This window comes from Zootermopsis nevadensis, unplaced genomic scaffold (assembly GCF_977971745.1).
Source record: "Zootermopsis nevadensis isolate Lab colony 2312 unplaced genomic scaffold, Znev_1.0 Znev_ptg000028l, whole genome shotgun sequence".
Lineage (NCBI taxonomy): Eukaryota > Metazoa > Arthropoda > Insecta > Blattodea > Termopsidae > Zootermopsis > Zootermopsis nevadensis.
In genome coordinates this window covers 1,297,064-1,321,146 of record NW_028259160.1, presented here as the reverse complement: position 1 = coordinate 1,321,146, position 24,083 = coordinate 1,297,064, and the positions used below count along the sequence as shown (strand labels likewise).

General features: G+C 36.2%; 1 protein-coding gene and 1 long non-coding RNA gene across 6 annotated transcripts in view; one reads left to right on the top strand and one right to left on the bottom strand.

Moving 5' to 3' along the window:
* The window catches only part of LOC110827567 (uncharacterized), a 39,638-nt gene extending 15,765 nt beyond the window's left edge, over positions 1-23,873 (top strand). For all 5 annotated transcript variants that reach the window (XM_022059329.2, XM_022059328.2, XM_022059324.2 and 2 more), the window contains 8 exons: positions 328-3,614; positions 7,615-7,695; positions 8,417-8,532; positions 9,562-9,649; positions 11,532-11,710; positions 15,012-15,119; positions 16,778-16,927; positions 18,874-23,873. In XM_022059329.2, coding sequence (XP_021915021.2) covers positions 357-3,614; positions 7,615-7,695; positions 8,417-8,532; positions 9,562-9,649; positions 11,532-11,710; positions 15,012-15,119; positions 16,778-16,927; positions 18,874-19,018 — 4,125 coding nt within the window. In that variant the 5' untranslated portion in view covers positions 328-356 and the 3' untranslated portion in view covers positions 19,019-23,873. The remainder of the gene's footprint in view (positions 1-327; positions 3,615-7,614; positions 7,696-8,416; positions 8,533-9,561; positions 9,650-11,531; positions 11,711-15,011; positions 15,120-16,777; positions 16,928-18,873) is intronic.
* LOC110827571 (uncharacterized) lies at positions 10,826-24,043 on the bottom strand. The gene is made up of 3 exons (XR_002542404.2): positions 23,912-24,043; positions 16,539-16,638; positions 10,826-11,877 (listed from the first exon to the last, which is right to left on the bottom strand). It is a non-coding gene; the product is annotated as an uncharacterized LOC110827571 (long non-coding RNA).
* Between the last annotated feature and the right edge of the window lie 40 nt (positions 24,044-24,083).

The following is a 24,083-nucleotide window of genomic DNA, read 5'->3' as shown; positions in this document are numbered from 1 at the left end:
CTGCCTCCGTCATCAGGGCGATCGCCCTGATGACGGAGGCAGTATGACCTCTGAAACGTTGGTTAACATCGACCAGACTACACAGCACAATAACCCAGAAGACGGACATCTTCGTGAGTAAATATGTTTATTGATATGCCGGAGTAGGTTCTACTCGACCTGCCACAATGTTGTTATATTTGCTTATGTCCCAGAACTGTTTGAAGCTACTTCCATGTAAATGCATTGATGCTCAATTCAATCATTCTGCTAGTTTTGTAATATCTTATTTGGAAAACTGACTTACACATTTCTTATGAATCTGATTGATTGTTTTGTATGTTTCAGAGACTTCTCTGTTTATTGGGGGATGAAGTATGGCTGAGGTAAACACAAAGGAAATGGTAAGTGTCACCAAGGAGGAGATGATGGATCTGAATATGGAAGACATGGCAGACTTTGACATTCCGATGATGTCACAGGTGACTGTTGATGATCTAATGGCAGATGTAGCAGAAGTACAGACAATACTGCAGTGCAATAACATTGGACAAACAGTTGATGTCAATGAGATTTATGAGAAGCTTGAGGAGTTGATGTACATTAAGAGAGAGGTACGAATTGAGTACGTTGCAACGCAGCTTATTTATAAGTCTGGTATTATTGATGAACCAAATGTTGCTCCACAGGAAGGTGTGTTTAGGTTTACCTTACGGAGCAATGAAGATAATCTTGTGGAGAATACCGGCTGGTCACAGGAGAGAGTACCAGTTTCGGAAATATCTGGATGTGATACGCCATGCCAGAATGATGTACCATTCAGTAATGTAATTGCTACTGCATATGATGAAAGTGTTTCTGTGCATCCTCATGAGCTCAGTCAGAATTTTGTAAGTCTTCCTGAACCAGTGACCATCTCTCAGGCTCTTACAGATGATCAAAACCAGCTGAATTCTGAAACCATAGATTTAGATATTCATCATGGTTGTTGCAGAGAATCTAGCACAGATGCTGATACTCTAATCAAAGAAGCAAAGCTGATATACAACATTTTTCCTCACCATGATTTTGAGCAGATTTATGCATGTCTCAGAGCCAACAAAGATAGTGATACAAGGGTTGATGATGTGACAGAAATGTTATTACAAACGGAAACTAAACGTGGATTAGCTCAATTGCCATGTACAGAAGTAGCGGTTATCGGTGGAATAAACACCAGACTTGTAGATACAGTACAGACCAATCCTTTGTCCATTTGTGCGCCATCTGTATTTGTTTTCACTGCTACTTCAAATAATGATCGTATGTGTCACGCTAAGGCCACTGCTGTTCATGAGAAACTAAAATCCAACAAATATTCTGTCACTGCCAGTGCCATGTTTCCACAGAGAACATCAAAAGATGCTGACCTTACACATGGGAACTTTTCTAATTCTGAAGTTACAGATAAAGGAGGATGTCTAGAAAGTGTTGAAAGCAGTAATATTTTCCATTTTGGCAATTATATTGAAAAGTCACATAAAATTATCTCAGAAAAGCTTGAAATGGAAGCACAACATAATGAAGATGATCTGTTTGAAAAAACTGTTGAAGTCACAGGATCATCTGTTCAACAGAAAAGAAGTGAGGAAGGTTTGGAACAGAAGCAGAGTGAAGAATGTGTTGGTGACATGCTATTATTTGTTGAACAGAAAATAAATGCAGAAGTTGCGCCAGTGTGTATCAGACAGAAACTAAGTGACAAAAGTCTTGAAGTCACACCATTCTTTGTTGAACAGACAAAACTTGAGGAAAGTATTAAAATAACACCATTATCTGTTGAACAGAAAGTAAGTGAGCAGGGGTCACTATCTAGGGATGTTATAACAGAATTGGCAGTTTCAAAATGTGGCGATGATGTACTTGATTTAATAGCATCTGACACGGACGAAGATGATACACTTTCATATGCCTCATGCAAGGATCTTGACGTGAATGTGATAGTTTTAAAACAGGAGACTGACAAATATAACAGCGAACATACTCTCATGCATCAAGATCGTCCAAATCTTATTACAAATCGTGAAGTTGATGAAAATGTAGACTTTGTTGTTGTACAGAAGTCAGATGTGAAATTGATTGATTCAGGTGAAGACATTGATAGTATTATTACAGACTTTAAGATGATATTTCCAGAATCTGACACTGATGAATCAAAAATGTTAGAAAATAGATCTCGGTTTGATGAACTTAGCAGTGTGACTGATGTAGAAGTTGAACATAATGTAACTGCAGTAGCTGAAACAGAGGATCAGTGTAGTACATCATTTGATTCCACATGCTCTGATGATTTCATTAACTTTCTGGACAGCTTGGATGAAGAGCATGAAGATGACAGCATTGTAGCAAAGTTACATGAGCTCTTTCCAGATGCAAGAATGGATTATTTGATCAAAATCAGTCTTCAGTTTGACTCACTGACAGATATGGCAAGTAAGGTATTAGAATCTCTAGAAGCTGAAGAAAATGATGTGGGTGATATGCTGTCGAAGGCTGAGACGCCTGTAAGTGCATCATTACCAGCCCCATCAAGTCAAGGGTGTCGTAAAAAGGAAATAACGTACAAAGAATTTGAGTCTTCTCTCCCACATGTTGACCACGAGATCCTGATGGAGATATGGAATGAGATAGGAACAGACTACAATGCTGTAAAGGAATTTATTGCTCAACATACCCAAGAGACCTCAAATGATAATCAGTACCATATGCTGTTATCATTGTTCCCTCAGGCAGACCCTGCATTCTTGCGTGAAAAATGCAGTGTGATAGGTAGTGATGAAGATGCTTTGAAAGATTTTATTGAAGAACAGTTACAAAATAAAACTGCTACACAATATCACATGCTACAAGATATATTTCCTGAAGCTGATTCAACTTACCTTCATGAGAAATGCACTGAGATTGGTGATGATGAGACTGCCATGAGGGAATTTGTTGTAGAACACCTGAAGAAGAATGAAGGTGATGACAGTTACCACACTCTTCTGGCTGTGTTCCCAGAGGCAGATCCTGTTTTTTTACGTGAGGCTGCCGAAAGGATAGGAGATGATGACGATGCCATGAAAGTGTTTGTTGCAGAGCTGTTGGAGGAGGTAGATGGGGTTAAGTTTCAGACACTGCTGGCCGTGCTTCCAGATGCAGATCCAGACTATCTTCATGCTACTTTTGAAAAGATTGGGAATGATGAGGAATCTGTTAAGGTATTTCTTTTGGAAGCACTTGAGAACAAGGAATATCCAACACGAGAGGCATTTCTTAAACGCCAAGAAATGGCTTCTTTACAAAGGAAATATAAAGAGGAATTCAGTATTGAAGATTTTATTGAAATGTTTCCAGATCCAAGGAAGCATTTTTATGAGGAAAATAACAGCAACAGCAGTGAGTTGATAAGGAATCATGGAATTGCTTATTTGGAGACACGATACAGAAGAATTGCACTGGAAGACATTCGAACTTCATTCAAAAATAAAAATTACAACTTAACATTGACATGTAGAGAACTAGATAAATGGAATGGGCCCATTTGTTTGTTGAGAGAGACTTTCAATTATACAGTACCAAACACAGATGATATTCCCGTGTCATATCTCCAAGAGGTGAGTGTTCTTGCTTTCGTCATAGAAATAAGGATGGTGTTCAGTTTTAAGAGAAAAACTGAGTTTTTCTCCAAGATAAGTAAATTGTTCAAGGTACTTTTGACAGCTGTCATAAAGTATTCACAATTCAGACATAGTGGTCACATAGTACTGGCATTCCCAGTTGTTAAGTGACTGAAAAAAGGTAATTTAAGTTCTCTCTTCCCCCCCCCCCCCCCCCCCCCCCCCCCCCCCCCGGTACATGTTAGCACAAGTGAAGAACTTTTCTCCCATGCTTGCTTCGATCAGGATTGCCAGTTTCTGGGCTTTGGTCCCCAGGTTTCCTTTTGTGTGCCTTGACACCCTCTCAGGGTCCACCTAGAATTTACCCCACTGACTTTTCTCTTACACATCTCATGGCTTCACCTCCTGGGATTGCACGCCTCTGGGCTTTGCCACTTGCAAACAGGCTTTGTCAGGGGCAGATGGGAATGACTGATTGGATTTTTATGAAATTTTTAATGAAATCCATCCTGTTAGCAGCTGTTTCAGCATTAAAAGAAAGCCTGTTCTTTTGAAGGAAGCAAATTATTGAGCTCTCTAAAAAATAATAATTGAATTTCTGTTGATAGGTGTGCATTTGTCTGTAAACTTATTGATACTACAAATTAAGATTATAAATATATTATTGAATGGACAGATACTTTTAATATTAATTGCTATATTTAATATATGTTTAAAGATGCAATTTTAAACAATGTATAAAGAGCACATTTGGAAGTTTAAAGAGTACACCTTTCCAAGATTTTTAATATTTTAATGCAGTATCTTTGACTGGAGTGGTGTCATTTGTGAAAGACTTGTTAAGAAATTACCCATCTTTCATGGAACTCAAATGTTCATTACTATGTTCACAAGAACCTGCCATTGGTCCATATTTTGAGCCTACCTCTAATCAGTCTATTACCTACAAACCTGTGTTTTTAAGATCCATAGGTGTAAGGATAATATTTCATATTACCCTCATGCCTGTGCCTAGGGCCTTCTAAGTGGCCTCTCTCTCTCCTTTAGTTTTTTCTGACCAAAACTCTATATGCAGTTCTCATCTTCCCGTTTATGCTACATGCCTCACCCATCTTCTCTTTAATTTTATCAATCTAATAATATATGGTGAAGTGTGCAAATTATGAAGTTTTTCAAGTCTCCTGTCACTTCCTTCCAATGTTCTTCCTCAGACCCTTTTGTATTTATAGTTTTTGTCTCTCTTCTACCAGGTAGAAATTAATTTGTATGAAAATAAAAATAAAATACTATTATATGCTTATGAAGCTAAACTCCTGCTATATGTTATTCCTACATAATAACTACTAGAAGAGGTGTCAGTGTAAATGACAAACATATAACACATGGTATAAAATCATAGTTGGCAGAAGACGTCTGACAGTGGACAGGTCTGGAAAAATTACAATACCAGAGGCCTTTGACAGAGCATGGGCATCGGTTAATAACATGAGAGACCAAGTTTCACAACCTTTAAATTTTTTATTAATATATTATAATTTGTAGAACTTGCACAGAAATAAAAAGAATGTTGCCTGGAACAAGTGGTCATCAAAGATACCAGTCTTAAGAAATGTTGCAGATATATTTTGCACTTAGCAAGCTTTGATATTGACATTTGTGAACATTCTGGAATTTTTAACCATCTGAATAAGCATATGTGTTGGTAGATGCTGTGTAGTAGAATGAATTAAAAATTTAAAAAGTAAAGCCATCCCGCTACACTCCATGCCGGTCATTTGGGGGAAGTGGAGGTATAGCTCCAACTCTTTCTTGGCCTCGACACTAGATGGTCAGTGGTCAGCATCACGCCCCGGCCATGCTTTATCCCTGGGAAAGGACCCTGGTACCCATTGGATAGGAGGCTGGGTGGGCCTCTGAGCCAGTCTGGATGCAGAGGCTAGAGGAAAAATCCCCTGCCCCCGTCGGGGATCGAACTGCAGTCGTCCAGTCCATAGCTAGTCACTATACTGACTGAGGTATACCAGCTCCGAGTAGAATGAATTCAGTACATGTTAAAAGGATCAAGAAGTGTTTCATATAAAAAATTTAGCCTTTATGAAGACAAACTGGTATTTTTTATGTTTTTATAAACTGACAATGATTGTAATCAATTTATTATGAGGAGAAATTAGATTAAGTTATGACTTTTGATAAGATTAAATTTTTGTTGTAAGAAGACTTGCATACAATGTAGATATTGTTTTAATATTAAATTGTCAAATAAATAATAATAATAACTTTTACAATGCTTTGCTAAGTTTACTACAGTACAGTAATTTGTTATAGTGTCTACATGACATAGTTTATTTATTAGTGTTCTGTCTGAGGACAGGTCCATATGAACAGGATCCTTCCATCCTTTTCTCGGACTGGGACCTGTTCATATACGTTCTTGGCAGATGATCCAGAAGTGGTTTGCCATTGCCTTCTTCTCTGTGTGAATGGAGTAATTGTTGGGATGCCACGGAGGAAAACTCTGTGTTACCTAGACCACGGCCTTGCCCAACACAAGTTATAAATTCGGGCACCGCCGGGAATTGAACCCGAGACCCCAGGATTACAAGGCCAGCGTTCTAACCACTAGACCACCGTGGCGGTCATGACATAGTAATGATAACAAATGTATAATGGTTGGCACACATATATGTGGGAGGTCCAACAGGCAAGAGTTTCTTATCCATGTATTCATACTGATGTCTTAGTTCATTGAACCAAGAGTATTGAACATATTTTCACTTTCACAATAAACACCTTTCTCTGCAAGGAAGATAAAAGAAAAGAACAGCTTAATGGTGGTGCACTGCTAATGTGACAACACATTGCACACCTTCCGTCTCTATCTCATGTTTGAGATATTTTACTGTCACATTTAGCTGAAAATTATTTCTAACTAAAATCTGCTACTTTTAAGATTTCCCCCCCCCCCCCCCCCCATTTTTATACCTGCTCTGTTTCTTTAAGTTTTCCCAGCAGAAATGTAGCAATTGAGGAAAATTTACTCAGCATCAACCTGTCTTCAGTTTGATTCCATGTTTTGTATACAAATCTTGGGCAGTAAAAATGTGAATGACAAATTTTGTTTTGTAGTACTGCGAAGACTTGGTACAAAAACATAAATTGAATGTCTGTACTATTTTCTTCGAATCCATGGCTGCAGCTAAAGAAAGAAGTAAAAACTATTTTACCCTCAAAATAAATTTCATGCTAATAGCAAGTTGTCATAAATTATTTGCTTTGTAGAAATACAACAAAATTGGAAAGGTGTGTGCTCTATGGTGTATATTGACATGGTAGCAAAAGTGTTTTTAAGATTTTATGTCAAGGTCGGAGGTACATTTTTACCGACTCCGACTCCACAGCCCTGGTTCTAACAGTGACGGTTATTGTTGCACAGTGACCCCCTTCATGCAGCATGACTACCTAGTAGGAAGCGTATGTTATTCAGATGGTTGTGGACAGGTCCATTAGGTGTTCTTCACGAGAGTGTGAAGAACATGTAAAACCAGTTTATTGATTCTAAGTTTATGTAATTAACATTTTTAAAGTGCATAGAGTATGTGGTAGTGAGTGGCATGATAAATTTGAAAGGAGTGAGGAAGTCTGGAAAGCCTTGGTGATCATAACCAGCCTCCAGGCTGAAATTTTAACCTCAGACCCCTTGAAAATGAAGCATGAGTTAAACCAGCAAACTGATTTTTACCAGTAGATACTTCCATATACGGTTTCTAAACATGACAGCACTGGTTTAATTAAATGAACGTTGTTAAATAGCAGACATATTTAAGGCAATGTTTCTGTATGAAATACCTTACTTCCAGCAAATAAATGATAAATATATGAAATCCAGTAAATATTGTAAGGTACGAGTATCTACACCATATTTGCTTTTCTGTAACACGCTACTGTTCTGTTTCTGTGTGATACATGTTTAGTTTATCACTGACATTTGTTTTTCTAGGTTGCCTTTATTGAAAATGAAGAGAGGATCAAGGATTTTATTATTATGAAAGAACAAAGGAAGAAAGAAGCTTTTAAATTGGTAAAGTACTTTCATGATATGTCCATGATAATGTGACCCTTGTTGACCATGTTTTTCAGGTGACAGGAAGTTGACTTCAGTAGAGTTTCTTCTTTGTAACAAACATGAATATTACAGCACCTTATTAAATTTTTATTTCTAGTTATGTGGAAGTGATGAAGATTCTTGTTCAGTCAACATTTATGATTGGATTAAATATCAGATCTGGTAAATAGTAATGGAGATATTGATGAGTTATTTTTCAGTGAATAAGGTAATTATAGCGTTAATTATAAGGTATGAACTGATAAAAGGTGATGAAGATTCAAGATACAACTGACAGCATTACAAAGTCCTTATTCTTAAGCAGCAGATATGCATAGGCATCTTTTTTCTTTTGTTTTAAATTGTAACAGCTTTTCAAAATTAATAAACAAGTACAAATTAATACCAGTCTCTGTGCTGTGAAGGCATAAAACATTCATAGCTGAGCATCAGACACCCCGCAATATGAAGATGTTGACTTCAGATTTTTTGCGTCACTGACACCATTTACAAGGGTCAGAACCTGGTGAACTTAACATAATTGTTAGTGCTGTGTGTATATGTTCTGTTTTGTTTGCTTCTCACATTTTCTTTTCTTTTTTCCCTTCTTTGTGTGGTTTTTATTTATTTTTATTTTTGTAATCTCTTTTGTTCCTAAGTCATTGAAATTATAGGCTTATCTTGGCTTCTGTTTTAGGCAAAACGAAAAGGGGAGCTGCTTGAGTGTATGTGTTGCTTTGATCCCGATGTAATGGCTGAGGATATGGCTACATGCACGGATGGACATCTATTTTGTAAGGAATGCATTAGAAGGTATGCAGATATCTAGTATAGAATCCCATTGTGAAATCGTGTATGATCTGGAAGAAATTATCCACCAGATGTGTAGTGTTGTTGAGAAATGTATTTCAGAAAAACTGTATCAGCTGTCATTTTGTTTACTGAAAGTCTGAGGCAAGAAGAAACTTACTTAAACTTTGGTTAGAGGTAAGTGACTTTATTTCCATAGGCCAGAAGCATGAAATTTGAGGTTTTAACATGGTTGAAAATGTTAATTTTGGTCTGGATTATGGCACCTTGTAGTGTTGTAGCTGGTCAGAAACATGATGGAGGAACATGTTACCTCCATCTTCTACCCTGAAACTGAAGGCAGCTGGCCTTTCAAAACATTCGTAGCCACCTAGAACACTTTATAGTGTCATTACCCAGAAGACCAAAATCCACATTTCAGATGAAGTTGGACTTGTGTTAACTTTCTGTATGTAATTTATAATACAGTAACAAATAGTGTTTGTCTCAGTAGTTCTTGTTCATAATTATTGTGTGACTGATGTAAAAATCAAGCAGTTTTGTGCTGTGAACAAGAGAGTAAACAGTAAGTGTAATAATCTCATACATTGGTGACAGTCTTAAAAGTGTGTTTTTGAAATATAACATCTGCTTCACAGTTGCCCATACTGCTGATTAACTCCATGGAGCAGATACCTTCTGGAGGATCTAAGAGTCACGTAGCTGACCAAGAACTTTCGTATCATTTATGGAAGCAGAATATTTTATACATATTCACAACAGTCTGCCACTAGACTCTGTCTGTGGCCAAATTAATTCAATCTTCATCCTTACACCCTGTTTCTTTAAGATCTATTTTCACGTTATTCACCTGCCTAGTTCTCTGAAGTGGTGTTCTCCTTGCAGATTTTTCTCTTGAAATTTAGTTGTATTTCTCATCTTCCCCTGTATGCTGCATGTATACCCATATTATCCTCCTTTATCTGATCACTCTAATAATAGTGAGGCTTCTCATTGAATATTTTACATGTTGTTATGTTAAAATATTTTTAGGTCAGCAGAAGTTGCCATTGGCAGTGCACAGAGTGGCTGCTCATGTCTTACAAACTGCAATGCAGAGTTCAGCCTGAAGGTCTTACGGGTAATGCCATCATATGTGATGTAGTCCCATCATATTTTAACCATTTTCCCCACTTGGTATATTAATAATATATCTGCATTTGACTGCATAGAAAATGGGCAAGGTGAACAGCATAAAGCCTGTAGATGGCTGTTTTTTGAGTTGTTTCACTCTGTAATCTGGTATAAGTTCAACAATTCAGAGGCGCTTGCCACCCACGTTATCAGGGCAGAGATCATTGCACTGATGGTAGAGGCAGCAAATGGTGATAACAAAATTACTGATAAGGAAAGTCATGATGTTGACATTGTTGGGCAATACTTGTCACCATAAAATGAGATGAAAAATCTTGGAAAGACTGTATGCAATATATCAATCGAAGATGCATCTTCCATCTTGCTGGAACCACATTTCATCAACGTTAATTGCGTGGCGCTGCAAAACACAAATAACAAATGTCTGGAATATGTATGTATTATTCAGATGTGGGCCATTGATCAATCATTATTATCCCTTAAATGTAAGGCTCTACAACACCATCTACTCTTGTTCTGCATCATACTGTAGGTTTTTCACTGTGCAGTGTCCTTTCATGCAGCAGCAAGGATTTTTATGTGATTAGTCAGTAGCTGATATTTTAAAATTATTTGTTGTCAGGACTTTTTCCATCATCTGTTTTTAAAATTCACAATGTTTTGGAGGCTGGTTCTGTCTCCGTTTTCAGGTGAGAGGTACCTACTCTGTTGGGTCCCTTAGAAAGAGCTAGTCTCTGTCACTGGACAATTTAATTCGAGCAATTATTTCAATACACCCAAGTATGGGTTCTGTCAGTAGATTATGATATTAAATGATAAAATAGAAAACAGACAATGGAAAAAGTACTGACAACAAATAATTTTTAGTGTAAACTATCGTCGTCAAAACCCTTTAGAATTGAACCTGATATTTTACTTGCTGTTTCATGACAGTGAACAGCCTTTTGGTTTGAGCAGATCTGTGTTCCTAACACATTCTTTGTTTTTAGGAATATTAATTTTTTCTTGTTTAGCATTATATGCTGTACCCAGCACACGTAATTGTTCCACTAACACTCAAACCAGACCATAGAAAATGACCAGGGTAAAAAAAATGCAAGTGAACTAGGCCGCATGTTTTTATAGTCTAGGAAATAATAAGGTTAACGAAGAGGACATTAAATTAAAAAATTATACATTTCGAATTTTATAAAGCTTTCTTTAACCCAACACTTACATTTGTCAAAGTGGTACTGACATATTAATAGGTAAACCAAATTTGTCAAAATTATATTCAGCAATTAAGTTATCAGGCAGTATTTTTTGGAATGATCTTTTTAATTGTTTCACTCTTGTCTCCCTGCCAAGTTGTAGAAGTGCTATTAATAGCATCTTTAATTGGTGGTGACTTCCAGAATAAAAGGGGATTATTTTCCTCCATCATCAAGTCCTAACTATACAGTCTTCTCAAGGTTTTGGTCACACCCTGGTCCATAGGTTGTACCAAAGACACAGTGGTTGGTGGGACAAAGTATTTTCTGTTTGTGTTATATGTAAATACTTTTGTTATCTGTTAAGTTGTTTCTTCACATAAAATATGAATGTGGCCAGTATTTCTAGAAGTCTCAGTTTATTAATTTTTATGTAACTAGCTGTCTGTTCTTACATAACCTCAAACAGTAGTGTTTTCAAAGTATTAATTGGTTTGTTTTAATGACTTCAAATATTAAATTAATAGTCCACATTCTGACTTTAAGTTATGCCATGGAAGTTAATAAATGAATAAGTCTGTTTTATATCCAAAAATAAATTAATAAGATTAATAAGTCTGTTTTATATACAAAAATATATTTCTTACATATCAATTGCAAATGTCTTTTGCTACACAGACTGTGTTGACGCCGACTGTATTTTCACGAGTGGTGCATATAAAACAGCTGGAAGAGGTGCAGGCTGCTGGAATTGAAGACCTGGAGAGCTGTCCATTCTGTGACTTTGCAACCATTCCACCCTCTGACAGCAAAGTGTTCCTGTGCTATAACCCAAAATGTATGCGGGACTCCTGCAGGTCTGTTACAGCTCATATCATCTGTTCAGAACTTTCACCATGCCATGAAGCACAGGATCTTATCCTTTGAATACATCTGCCAGGGCCAACCGTAATCGCTGAGTGATTAGTACGTGGGCCTCATTCAGGATGTCCTGGCTTCAAATCTTGACCAAAACGCTAGGTATCTGGAATGAAGGTTATTGCGATTTATCTCAGTTCCTGTGGGTAGATTATGAGTGATCTCTGGTCTGCATGTGACCCACCAGACTGCCTGGTGCATTGCACAGGTGAATTTCACTCTCAGAGAAACTAAAAATATTGAGGTTAAAATACTCTTCAAAATAAATTGTTTACATTTAAAACTCAAAATTACTGTCATATATATTGATGCAGATATTTTGTTGGCACGTGTTCCATGATATTTAATATTCTGTTCTTGCAATAAGATCAGATCAATCAGCAGTGTCAACAATTCTTTGTCATTTGCTATATGTGAACTTGATATCTATAGGCTGCTTGAAATGTTCTTTTGCTGTTGGCTCGAATTTACTCTGGTTACTGAGCTTTGGGTGACCATACACTTTTGAATTGTTATACAAGATTTCATTGGTTGAATTGTGATCAGATGCTTTAACACATGTATGACTTAGAGTCAGAAATTTAATTATTTCTGTAAATGAAGGGGAGACATTTCCCTCTGTTTTGTAATCACAGCAATTACTTTGTATTTTGCATAGACATTACTCAAGATGAATTAAATGAACATCATCCTGCAAGGATCATATCACCTTGTCAGTGAAATTGTTTTACAAAATAACATCGTTTGAGAGGAAGCTACAACTCAGAGAATAGCAGTTGTGATCAAACAATATGACACACTTTCCAGTTCTGTGAACATTTGAGCCCTGTTGGTAAGAAATATGCAGAAATTATTTTTCAGCTAGAATTCAACTCCAATTTTCAAAATACATATGTGTGAGGTCAAAATCATCATATTTTCATTGTCACATGAAGTTGATTTTGAAACTGTTTCAGCTGAATTTCAAAAGGTGTGAAGAAGACATTTTGTCATATTCACTCCTTGGTTTCATAAACTCTCTTTACCTGCTGATAAGTTCCCAGTGCTTAGTTCAAGACAAATGACAAACCTTTCTGGAAGCACATGCATTATTGAACAGTTCTTTTAAAAAATGTGTAAATGGTCAAGAGTAAATTTATAAATCAATTTATGATGAGAGATTGCAAAGAAGCTGCCTCATAGTTGCTGCTTCTCATATATGTCCATAGATATTGAGAACTTAGTAGCAAAGAAACATTGGCAGACTTCTTATTCACGTTCTTCCAGTGAGCAGAATAAAACTGGAAGTCCTAGAAAATTTTGTTGAAAGAAAATGTCTATCATTGTTATCACTTGGCTTGCAGCCCGTTTAAAGTTTATAGATTTGTAAATTGGCTCTTTTACAAGAAGTATTGCTTATCACTGCTTCAGGTAGGTCTAGAGGTGGTGCCTTAACCCTTTGCCGCGGAGATTTAAAGTCCGAGCCTGGGGTAATACGTTCTTAGTGTCCCTTTAAATTTTGCTCTAAAATACTATATTTATCATAACTTTGGAACTATATGAGATATAATTAAAAAAATTTCACTGAAATCCTCTTAAAAGATGGTTTTATTATCTTACCTTATAAGATGAACGCCCTGTGTGTGAGCAGTGTAAGGATGTGGATCAGAAGTTGAGCTTCGTGTATTTCACCGCCACCACCATTGTCACTCTCATTATCACTATCTCCAGTTGTCACCAACTGTGTATAATTAATGTCTATTATTGCACTGTCGGTGTCCGAACTATACTCACAGTCACTTTCATCCAAAACTTCTTCTAGAAGTGCACGTCTTTCTGCTTCTGTAAGTACGCGACTAGACGAAGAGACATCCATGATGAGAATGAGAAGGTCAGGATATTATTTTTAGATTCCCAGGTAGAACTCAATGGAATGTGGCGGTGTTGCCATATGTCCACATACAGTTATCTTTTCAGAACAAAGCAGTGCAAACCGCATTCCGCTGGCGTTATTCGTTAAAAAGTTATGGGCTACAAAAATTAAGCTTGTAGCCGACGTACACTGCACCGATATCCACTAGGGGGTATTTATGCCTCACGAATTTTCACGTTCGTCCGCGCGCAGAGGTTAAAATAGGTCATGACCATTTCCTTCTTCATTGTTTCCAATTTAACATTCAAAATCATCCTGTCATTCAGCATTATAAATTATGAAGTTGAAGAAAGCATTGGCCCTTTACAGTCCAACATGAAGGTGGACGTGACAACGCATTTCATTCCACCAGGTCTAACAACACGTTCAGCTCGACATTCAATATCATTATGATATTCTTTTCCCTGTACAAAGACTTCTGGCATGTGTTAGTGGCCATATGAACTGTATGAACCTTGATAATGTTGAACTTACACTTGTCAACTGAGATAATTTCAGTGTCTAAATGGAAATCATCTTGAAACGAAACAGCTGCATGTCAGTATTAGTTATTAGTTTATATTATTAGCTAGCAGTCTGACATTTTTCTTGTATTTTAACTGTAACATTATAACGACTAAAATAATGAAAAATGAGGATATAATTAGAGAAGAAAATTAAATGGAAAGATGTGAAGACAGTGATGATATGGGTGAATTTTATAACAAGTTAAATGAGGCAGATGGTAATAAACTTGAAAACAGTGGTAGCATTGAGAAGATAATCTGAACAGAAAAAAATGGTACCAGATCCTGGTCAATCTCATGTGGTTTGAGACAATTCAGAAGATGAAATTTGTGCCATTAGGCTACAAAAACAGACCTATTAATAGTGGTCCTGATGATCATGTTGGTGATGCTACTGAGACTAGACTAGATGATGATAATTGTAGTGTAGGATTTGAGGTTTTCACAGTGGTGAGTCTGAAGATTGCTGTCTTCTGGGTTATTGCGCCGTGTAGTCTGGTAGATTTCCACCAACGTTTCAGAGGTCATACTGCCTCCGTCGTCAGGGTGATTACCAGACTACATGGCACAATAACCCAGAAGACTGCAATCTTCATTTTATAAAAATTTTGTTACTGTATGAAAACAATAGAACAGTTTGAAAATAACAAAGTATATGGTGCTTATAAACAAAGATAGCATAGGATTCACAGTATCATTGTGTTAAAAGATTATGATGGGAAAGTAAAAGAAAGTTTAAATCTGAGAAATTGCAGTAATTTTTTATACCATCTTTTATAGATACCTGCATTTGTCCGAAGTCTGAATGTCTGCTTGTTGCAGGGAGTGCAAGAGGCCCAGTCACATTCCTCTGCACTGTGATGAAGTCGAGTCAAAGGAAGTGAAGATGCGGACTTTTATTGAGAACAGGATGACAGATGCTTTGGTGAGGTAAGTAACTTGAGCAAACCAATAATGAACTACATTATTTTGGCAAACATGAAAAATGGTTACTTCAAAATGAAACCATTCGGATTGCTCATACACATACAGAGGATTGTTTAATTTATTGTCTGTGATTTTCCATTCCATAAAGCCTGCCTTTTCCAGATGTATTAGTCACCAAAAAGGGGGCTACAATAACTCAGGTCTACAGGAAACCCTCACATACTGGACACTATCTCCACTTTGAATCCAACCACCTACCCCATGTAATGAGGGAGTTATCTACAGTTTGGTGAATTTGCCAAGAATGCAAAGCATTTATCAATGAGGTTGATAACATTTGGCACTCAACAGGTATCTTTTTGTTGATTCCATCATTAACAAACTTGTGGTAAAAAATCAGCCAGATACAGATACAACTCCGCTCAGCATGGTCATTCCATACGAAAAGGGAGTGTCCAAAAAGTTCAGATGTATTGACAGTAAATATGAAATAAGGACCTTATTCAAGACCAGCGACACTCTGAGATACACGCTTGTAAAAACCAGACCTGAAAGAGATCTACTAGATACCAGATGCTGTGTTTATAGTGTACGATGTGAGTGCAGCAGAAATTGGAGAAACAGGCAGACCACTGAGAGTATGCTTTAGAGAACACTAACATAATCTCAAGGAGAGGCTGGTAGAAAAACCCAAGCTAGTGCAACGTGCCTATGAAGAGAAGGACATCAGATTAATTGGAAAGAAGCCAAGATTCTAAAACCAGAGTCCAATTACATTTGGATAAAATACAGGTTGGCCCCGCTTTACGACGCTTTATTTTACGCTGTTTCACATTAACGCCCTTTTAAAATAATAATGAAAAAATAAAACAAATATAAGAAGAAAATTTGAAAACGCAGCATAGGATGTGGGTACGTAGGTGGCGCTAGTGTCAGCGTCAGTTGCTTTCTCCTCATCTGCCAGTACAACACATTATTATTCTTCCTCTATTTACGCCGCTTCGGCTAACAACCCTGAGGAGGTGGAACGTAACCCCGGCATAAATCGGGGCCTACTTGTACAAAGAAGCAACCCATATGGCATGTGAAACTGAACAATAAGTTATCCTAGCCTGGAAATTCCACCTCTGTGGTTCCCCGTCATCAACAAATCATAGGGCAGTTAGGCCGAACTTGATGCCCCAGTTTTAGGGCAATTACAGAATATTCCATCACCAGTCATCAGTCCACATTTGACAAAGAGAGGATGTTACAGGCAACGGGGATATTCAGCCATAATTGCAGCTGGAACTTTGCCAGCTTAGGGTTTCTTTGGTTTGGTTTGGTGGATTTTAATTAGGACCAACAGGGCAGTTTTGTTTCGTGCTTCTATGTATCTTTTGGAATTTTTATTCAGGTTTTAAGTGTTTACATCTCCCACACCTGGCTTGAACTTCAGTAGGTGTCCATTGATGGAGACTGCTGTTTCTAAGGGACCCCTTGTCACTCTTATTTTACGTGATGATGCAGACAGATACAGTCCCTGAAAAGTCATGTTATGAGAAAGAGCAGACGATGGATAATGTCCAAAAGTTTAGCCAAAACTAATTCATAAGTAGTAACTATTTAGATTGTGAAAATGACTATTTTGGGCCCCAGTTCTTGCATCTGTTTTGTTGCAGGACATGCTGGAAATGTAAGAAGAAGTTCATCAAGGAAGTTGGCTGCAACAAAATGACTTGCACTTGTGGTGCTTTTATGTGCTACATCTGTCGCTTGCCTGTAACTGACTATTCACACTTTAATGGAGATGGCGGTACTGAATTCCACAAGTAAGTAATGTGCTGCAATCTTTTAACCTGGATGTTTACTTGTAAAATATTCACTGTTAATGAAGATTTAAATGGGAACCTACCATCCACCATTTTCTATTACTCAGTTTGAAAAACCTGCTGCATGATGCACAGGAGAAGTACTGTCAGTTATAAACATTTCTCATAATGAACAAGAATAACAAGAGTTAATTAGTCTTCTTAATCTCTATTTGTTCTAAGAAGGTAGGTGATGTAGTTCAATGGGTAACATTGTTCATTATATCATTAAAATGTTACTAGATTCTGTTTTCAATGTCCTTCCCTTATTCATATGCCAGTGGGTAATTCCACTGGTTTGTATTTATGTCACCCGATGGCTGGTGGGATGCATGGATGATGGAAAAACTCATAAGTTTCAAAATTATTATGTTACTTTTATTATGAATTACCTTGTTTTTGTTTACAAGCAATACTTTCCCAATCTGATGTTGAACTAAAATTTACAGTATTCATATTACTGTGTCTTGAAGGCACACCATAATGAATTTAAACCAGACACGGAATCCTTTTGCCCCTCGGCATTTTACTTTTTTAGACATAGGCCCATGCTATTTCGTGTTTGTTTCATATAAGCCTTTTGCAACAAATTTTATTACCTGCAAAATTTTTGACAAAGAATAAATTATTATTTTTTACCTCCTGATTTTCTACTTTCACTGATGCAGGTGTATATAAATTATCTTAACAAATTTGCTCATTAATAAAACCTTTATGAAAATACATAGACACACTATCTGAGTGTCATCTGCTGAACATTACACACATTCAACACGGGCATCATTTGTCACATGTAGAATGTCCAAACGTTATTTAAGTTCCATCCATGTATGCTACAGCATGTCAGCATCAATTGTTGCAATAGCAGCTGCAATTCTGTCCTTCAAATTGTTGATAATGGCTACCAGAGTTTGGTACACAGTCTTTTTCATATCCCCATAGGAAAAAATCAGTGTGTGATATCCAGTGATCTGGCCGACCCGAGAGATGGGACAAACGTGGTCAGTCCGTCAGTTTGTAAAATGCTGATTAAGAGATACATGCACAATCAAGCTTGAGTGTGGTGGTGTGCTGTCTTGCTGGAAGAACATGGCAAGCTGCAGTTCTTTTAACTGTTGGTAGACAAAGTTTCCCTGCATGTCCAGGTAACTGCTGGATGTCACAGTCACTTTGGCAAAGAAAAATGGTCTGATCAAACAATCGTGCAACAGGTCACACCACACATTATCTTTGAGAGCTGTCTCTAATGTGATCTACTATAGCATGAGGGTGTTCCAATCCCCAGATGCATATGTTCTGTTTATCTACCTTCCGTGAAACATGGAATGTACCCTTGTCAGAAAACATGATTTTTCTCAGGAACTCGTCTTCGACCAGTTTCTCAAGCTTGGTCACTACAAATTCTATATGGGCTACACTATCTGACATAATTGCTTGCATGACTTGCAACTTGTAAGCATACAGACAGAAACATTTTCGAAACACCTGATGCGCTGTCATATGCAGCATTTGCGACTCGCGTGCTGCAGCTCGTGTTGACTTACATGGACTGTGGATAAAGACCCTGTATCCTTTCAACATTTTTGATAGATACATGGATAGCCTGTACTTTTCTTGTGAAAAATACTTAAATTGTTTGTAGGCACAACATCTGGAATGTCAAGTTCACGACTTAACCAACACATCGTGCCTAGGTTAAGAACATTTGTAGATGTTCTTCCATTGCCCCATACATCTTCACAGCATTCTTACACACAGGGACAGCTTTATGTGCCTGTTCTGTCTGAAAGTTCAGTATATTTTACAGCCATTTAATGGAGATATTGACAGAAATAAGTGAGTGTGTAAATGATGATGCCTTGTGAAGTGTTAAACCTAACACTTAATGTACTTTATTCCCATTGCAGATGTCCACTTTACAGTGACCTCCAAGTGATCCATGATGTTGCTGTTCAAGAGGAGGGAATTAAGGCCAAAAAAGAAGTTCAGGCACAGAATCCAGACATCGAACTTAAACATGATCCAACAGAACCTTCAGGAACACCACAATAGAAGTTTTAGGTTGTCACATGGTATTTTCTGTTCCTAATGAGGCCGCTTTGAGCAGAAATTTCTGTATTTCTTTAAATGTGTTTTTGTTATGGAACAAGTTTGTTGGTTTCTTATGTCTTTGAACTTTTTAAATCTGCTGGGAGCATTTTAACATGTCTTGTTTGAATGGTGTGATGAGTGTCTATACTCTACTAGCACATTTCATAATGTGTGTAATACAAAACACACCAGAAATGTTGGTAATTAATTTTGAAGCCATGGCAAACTAAATTAAGAAAGTAGCATTTGAATGATTTTAAGATCTGTGAATATACAAATGTGAATCTGAGACTCTCTCACCATAGATTGAACTCTTGGCTTATAATCCATATTTATTAACAGGACATGTCTTTGGTGTGACATGAATGAAGAAAGAAAATATTAATGTAAATGCAGGAACAAGAATTACATGCAAGCAGAATAACCAGAGACAGGATGTATATTATCATTTATTATTCCTTTACGTAATCAGTATCTGAACATTATTCTGTTTAAGGGATAAATCTGTAGGACATACAGTGAAATGTCAGTTTAATGAAGTAGTGTGGATGACAAAATTATGAATCTGAATCCATAGCTAAAAATGTTTGCATTGTCACTTGTCATTTTGATTCTATTCAACAGAAATTGTGAATGACCTGGCAAATGCTGTTATGTATAGTCAGTTTCTATTTTTTAAAATCATTTCCTGTCACTGTGAAGTTCATTTGCTGTGATATTCTTTTTAATGCAGATGATCTTTACCCATTTCTATAATTAACAACTAAACACACAAATAAACTGTATGATAACGTAAAGAGTTGAGAATGCGGATGTTTACACAGTCGATTCAGTTGTGTGGCTGTGATTAAATTGTGCAAAAGGAGCGTCTTTCTACTTCACTTGAATAGAAACACTTTCTGATTGCTGTTCAATTCAGATTGACAAGTGTAAACACACCTTTTCTAGGTCAGTCAAATCACAATGCTTGCCAATTGATCACATCAAAACATGGTTTCAATTTCCAATTTTGGTCGTGTGGCTGAAGACATGCAATCAACCAATAACCAATGTAAATAATCTTTAAATGACAGGGTGGAATGCATTGTGTGGATGGTGCTCTCTGGTTGCAGTTAAGATGGGGGATGGGTTTTTATCGTAGGGTTTTATTAATGGGGTTTATCCGACAAAACACTGAGGCTGTGACCATTATGTACATTCTTGTAGTTCTCTGAAATGAGCATCCCTTTATGATCCTTTGTAATTCCTTTTTCTTTCCCCCTTTGTCTCTGTCTCACATATGTTGCAGCAGATTTTGTAAAGTGTTTGTTGTCGTGTTTAAAGATTTTATTTTTACAAATTTCGTTACAATGGTATCCGTTAAAGTGAAACATTTTTACATAAAGATATATGATAAATTTGTGGGGTCCAGAAAAGAATTTCATTTTACTGAATGTGCTGTTACTTTGACATTCATTAAAATGATATTTCACTGTATATAAATACTTTTAGACTCTTAATAAACCAAGCAGACTTGTCCCATAATTGATGTCTGCTTGTATTATTATCATCTTTGCTGCTTAATAAGATGGGTTTAAATCAAACAATTGATATTTTGGTATTTCAGCTGTTCATACAAGGCTCCAAAGATACCATATATGATAAGTTAGTCTGTTTTATTGTAATGTGTAACATACATTTTATATTTATTTTTTTATAATATCATTGCTTTAAATGTTGTCTCAAGATCTTGCTGTTGATTCACATAATGTTCTATATTAATACCAATTTTTTAAAATAGGATTCTCAAGAAGTTGCTCTTTTCAGAAGGTACATCATTGCTGATTCCATGATGATTAGCTGCAGAACATTCACTCTTGGGTAGGTCAGTAGTCTACCAGTTGCTACAGAATTACTGGTAGTAATGCAGGTGACTTGTATAATAGAACATAATTGTGTTGTTAAGATTATATTTTTGCTCTAACATCGCCCTTTATCTGTTGTTTCTTCAAACATTTTTTGGCATCTATTTTCTGTTTTTAAGTCATATAATTATAATTCTAGCCTTCAATTCTTTAAATTAAATGACTGGACAGAACCTAATGAAGATATAATTCCCATATGTTTATGTCCATCCAGACTCAAAGATTTACATGTAATAACATGCAGTGTGTGGTTTTGTTCAACTGGCTAGACGATTTATGAGACTTAATAAACATTGGTGTGTGTGTGTGTATATATATATATATGAGTGAGTGATTGCATAGATTATTCAGTATTTCTATTTTCTGTAACTAGATTCATGGAGCAAAGTCCCTCATGTAAAGTTTATACCATATTTACTCATGTATAACATCCCCCCCCCCCCCAAAAAAAAAAAAAAAAATCTTTCTAAAAATTATGGTGCATGTAATACATCCTAATAATATTTGGAGAATTACAAGTCATGCAGCTCCTCATTATGCAGTTTATGGGCACTTCATGCTTCTTAGTTCAGTTTTATTCTGTGTAGAATATGGTGTCAAATGTTACTTATTAACTACATGAATATTTTCAGTATTGGCAGTTTTGGGACTCCAGAAATAGCTTTCTAACACAAGAGGCAAGTTAGCAGAGACCAATGTCAAGTTCTGGTGTGTCAAGACTGTAATCAGTGGATGATTTTGTATTGTCATTTCCTTTCACATAGCTCAAAGTTGTGCTGGGTAAATCCACCATGTTGCGGCATATCCTGTGGATGTAAACAAAAATGTGGAAAGTGTTGCTTATCACCATCGTTGAAGGAAGTCAACACAGTAGCAGAAAGTATGTATGACGCATACTGTGAGATATGGCAAATGAATTTTGTTAGGTGTCTAGCAAATTATTGTTTTTTTCTAGAACTCTCAGCATTATAAATGCATTGACTACTGTTGCTGTTTTACTTCAGTGTATTTTAAAAAAGTGTGATGACATGAAATTGTAATTTTCACTTGGTGCTTTATTATCAGAAACTGAACACTCCATAAATATGTGCCATAATTGAGAGATGAGGCAGAGAGGTATGTTTAGTGCAGAGGACAAGACAACTAAAGGTTTCTTTTTAAAAGATAAGTATCTTGGAAGATGTTCATGCCATCATATATGTTCTGCAAAACAGCATTGGTCAATACTATATAGTCTAAGCTACTGACAGCATTGTTAAATAAACTGCAAAGAAATAAATACATGAATTTGCAGCAGCCTGAAACTTCAATCGGAATAGTACAATGTAATATGAGTATGTTAGCATTTTGTTTTTATTTTATTGTATACTGAGAGTGTAATATGAGTATGTTAGCATTTTGTTTTTATTTTATTGTATACTGAGAGTGTAATATGAGTATGTTAGCAATTTGTTTTTATTTTATTGTATACTGAGAGGGGTTTTGGAATGCTATATGGAATGATACAATGAACTGTCATTAAAAGCAAATCTCACTGGCCTGAAAATATTGTTCATAAAAGTGGCATTTCATTGTACTGAAATGGGAATGACACGCATTAAGGTCTCTCATTAACAAGTCATGAACGTTCAGATTCTATAAAAGGGTTGGCTTTTTTTTTTTACCATATAAAGTATCAGATTCTTGAGGATGACTATGCTCAGAGTTAAAAGTCATATAATTATATAACTTCGTATAGCATATTTTTTTGTCATTAAAATTGGAACACAAAAAATTCTATAAGGTCAGTGATTTTAGTTTTTCACATTGATGTGAGATTAGGTTGTCTTCTGCGTTGTTGCAGCATGTATTCTTGTATTATACCAGTATTTTGACAAAACATTCTGTCTTCATCTTTAGAGTTTAAGTTGGCAGGGAGGCAGCATGTTCTCCAAATATATTATTATACATTACTGTGTACCAGAGTTAGAATACAACTGATTTTTAACTCTTCTTAAGAAATATAGTTACATTGTTAACAACAATTACATTCCTGACAAAGAAAGAAACAATTTTGTTCAGTCACGCAGTAAGTGCACTTGCTCCAAAACTTGTCATTATGTGTGAAACATTAATAAAACAAGAACCCAAGTAATATTTTCAAAATGCATAAGTAGAATTATGTAATTTCATATATAACATACAATTTCTATATTTTCATATAGCAGAGGTAAAGGCAATCCTTGACTATTCTGCTAATGTGAAAATATTTAAATTCAATAATCTTTTCCCCATAGATTCAGTGCTAGAAATGAGTTTACATTTGTGAGTAAATAGTTTTGAGTGTTAAAAGTTTGTTCTTTTGGTGCATTTTAAATGAAAGCTTCAAAAATGGGTCTATTAAATTTACAATATCTCTGCCTACAAATAAAACTTGAGAACTGCTGAATGTATTTTACTAAATATGCTATTGGGAAATTTTTATAAAATGTTACCATATTCAAATTTTTGTTAAAATCAGAATACTGTAACAGACTGCATGAAAACATTCATTCTTGGCTGCATATACATCAAGTGTATTTCACCCCGCTTTTTAAATTACTTGCAAGTAAACAGTTATGGCACATGAATCAGAGGTCTGTGATGTATAAACATTTGCATAACAGAAAAAATGTACTTGTTGGTTATCGGACACAAAACGGGAGTGTCGAATATCGACTTAGATTAGACTTAAAACTGCGCATGCGTATCAGTATACCTGGTTCATGTGGCGGCGTACAAATGATAACGGCGATATTTTTAAAACGATTCTAAAATCTATAAGCGAATTTTGGCCTCCGGCGACAGGTTGTAACAACAATTAACATCTCATGCATATCCAAATAAAATATAATAATTTGTCATTTATTGAAATAAAATATAATAACTTTCAAGTATATGTCATTTATCCACACACATTAACCTAACTTACTTTTAAAGCGATGTCCCGATATCCCACAAGTACCCAGAAAAATTCTGACCCCGAAACCAGCTGGTACATAGACGACGTGCGACAGCAGGTCAGAATCCTAAGCAAGTTTCGTGTCTTGTTTCTAGCACGAAATTAAATCCCTACGAAAACCAGTTTTATTACGCAAAATTAT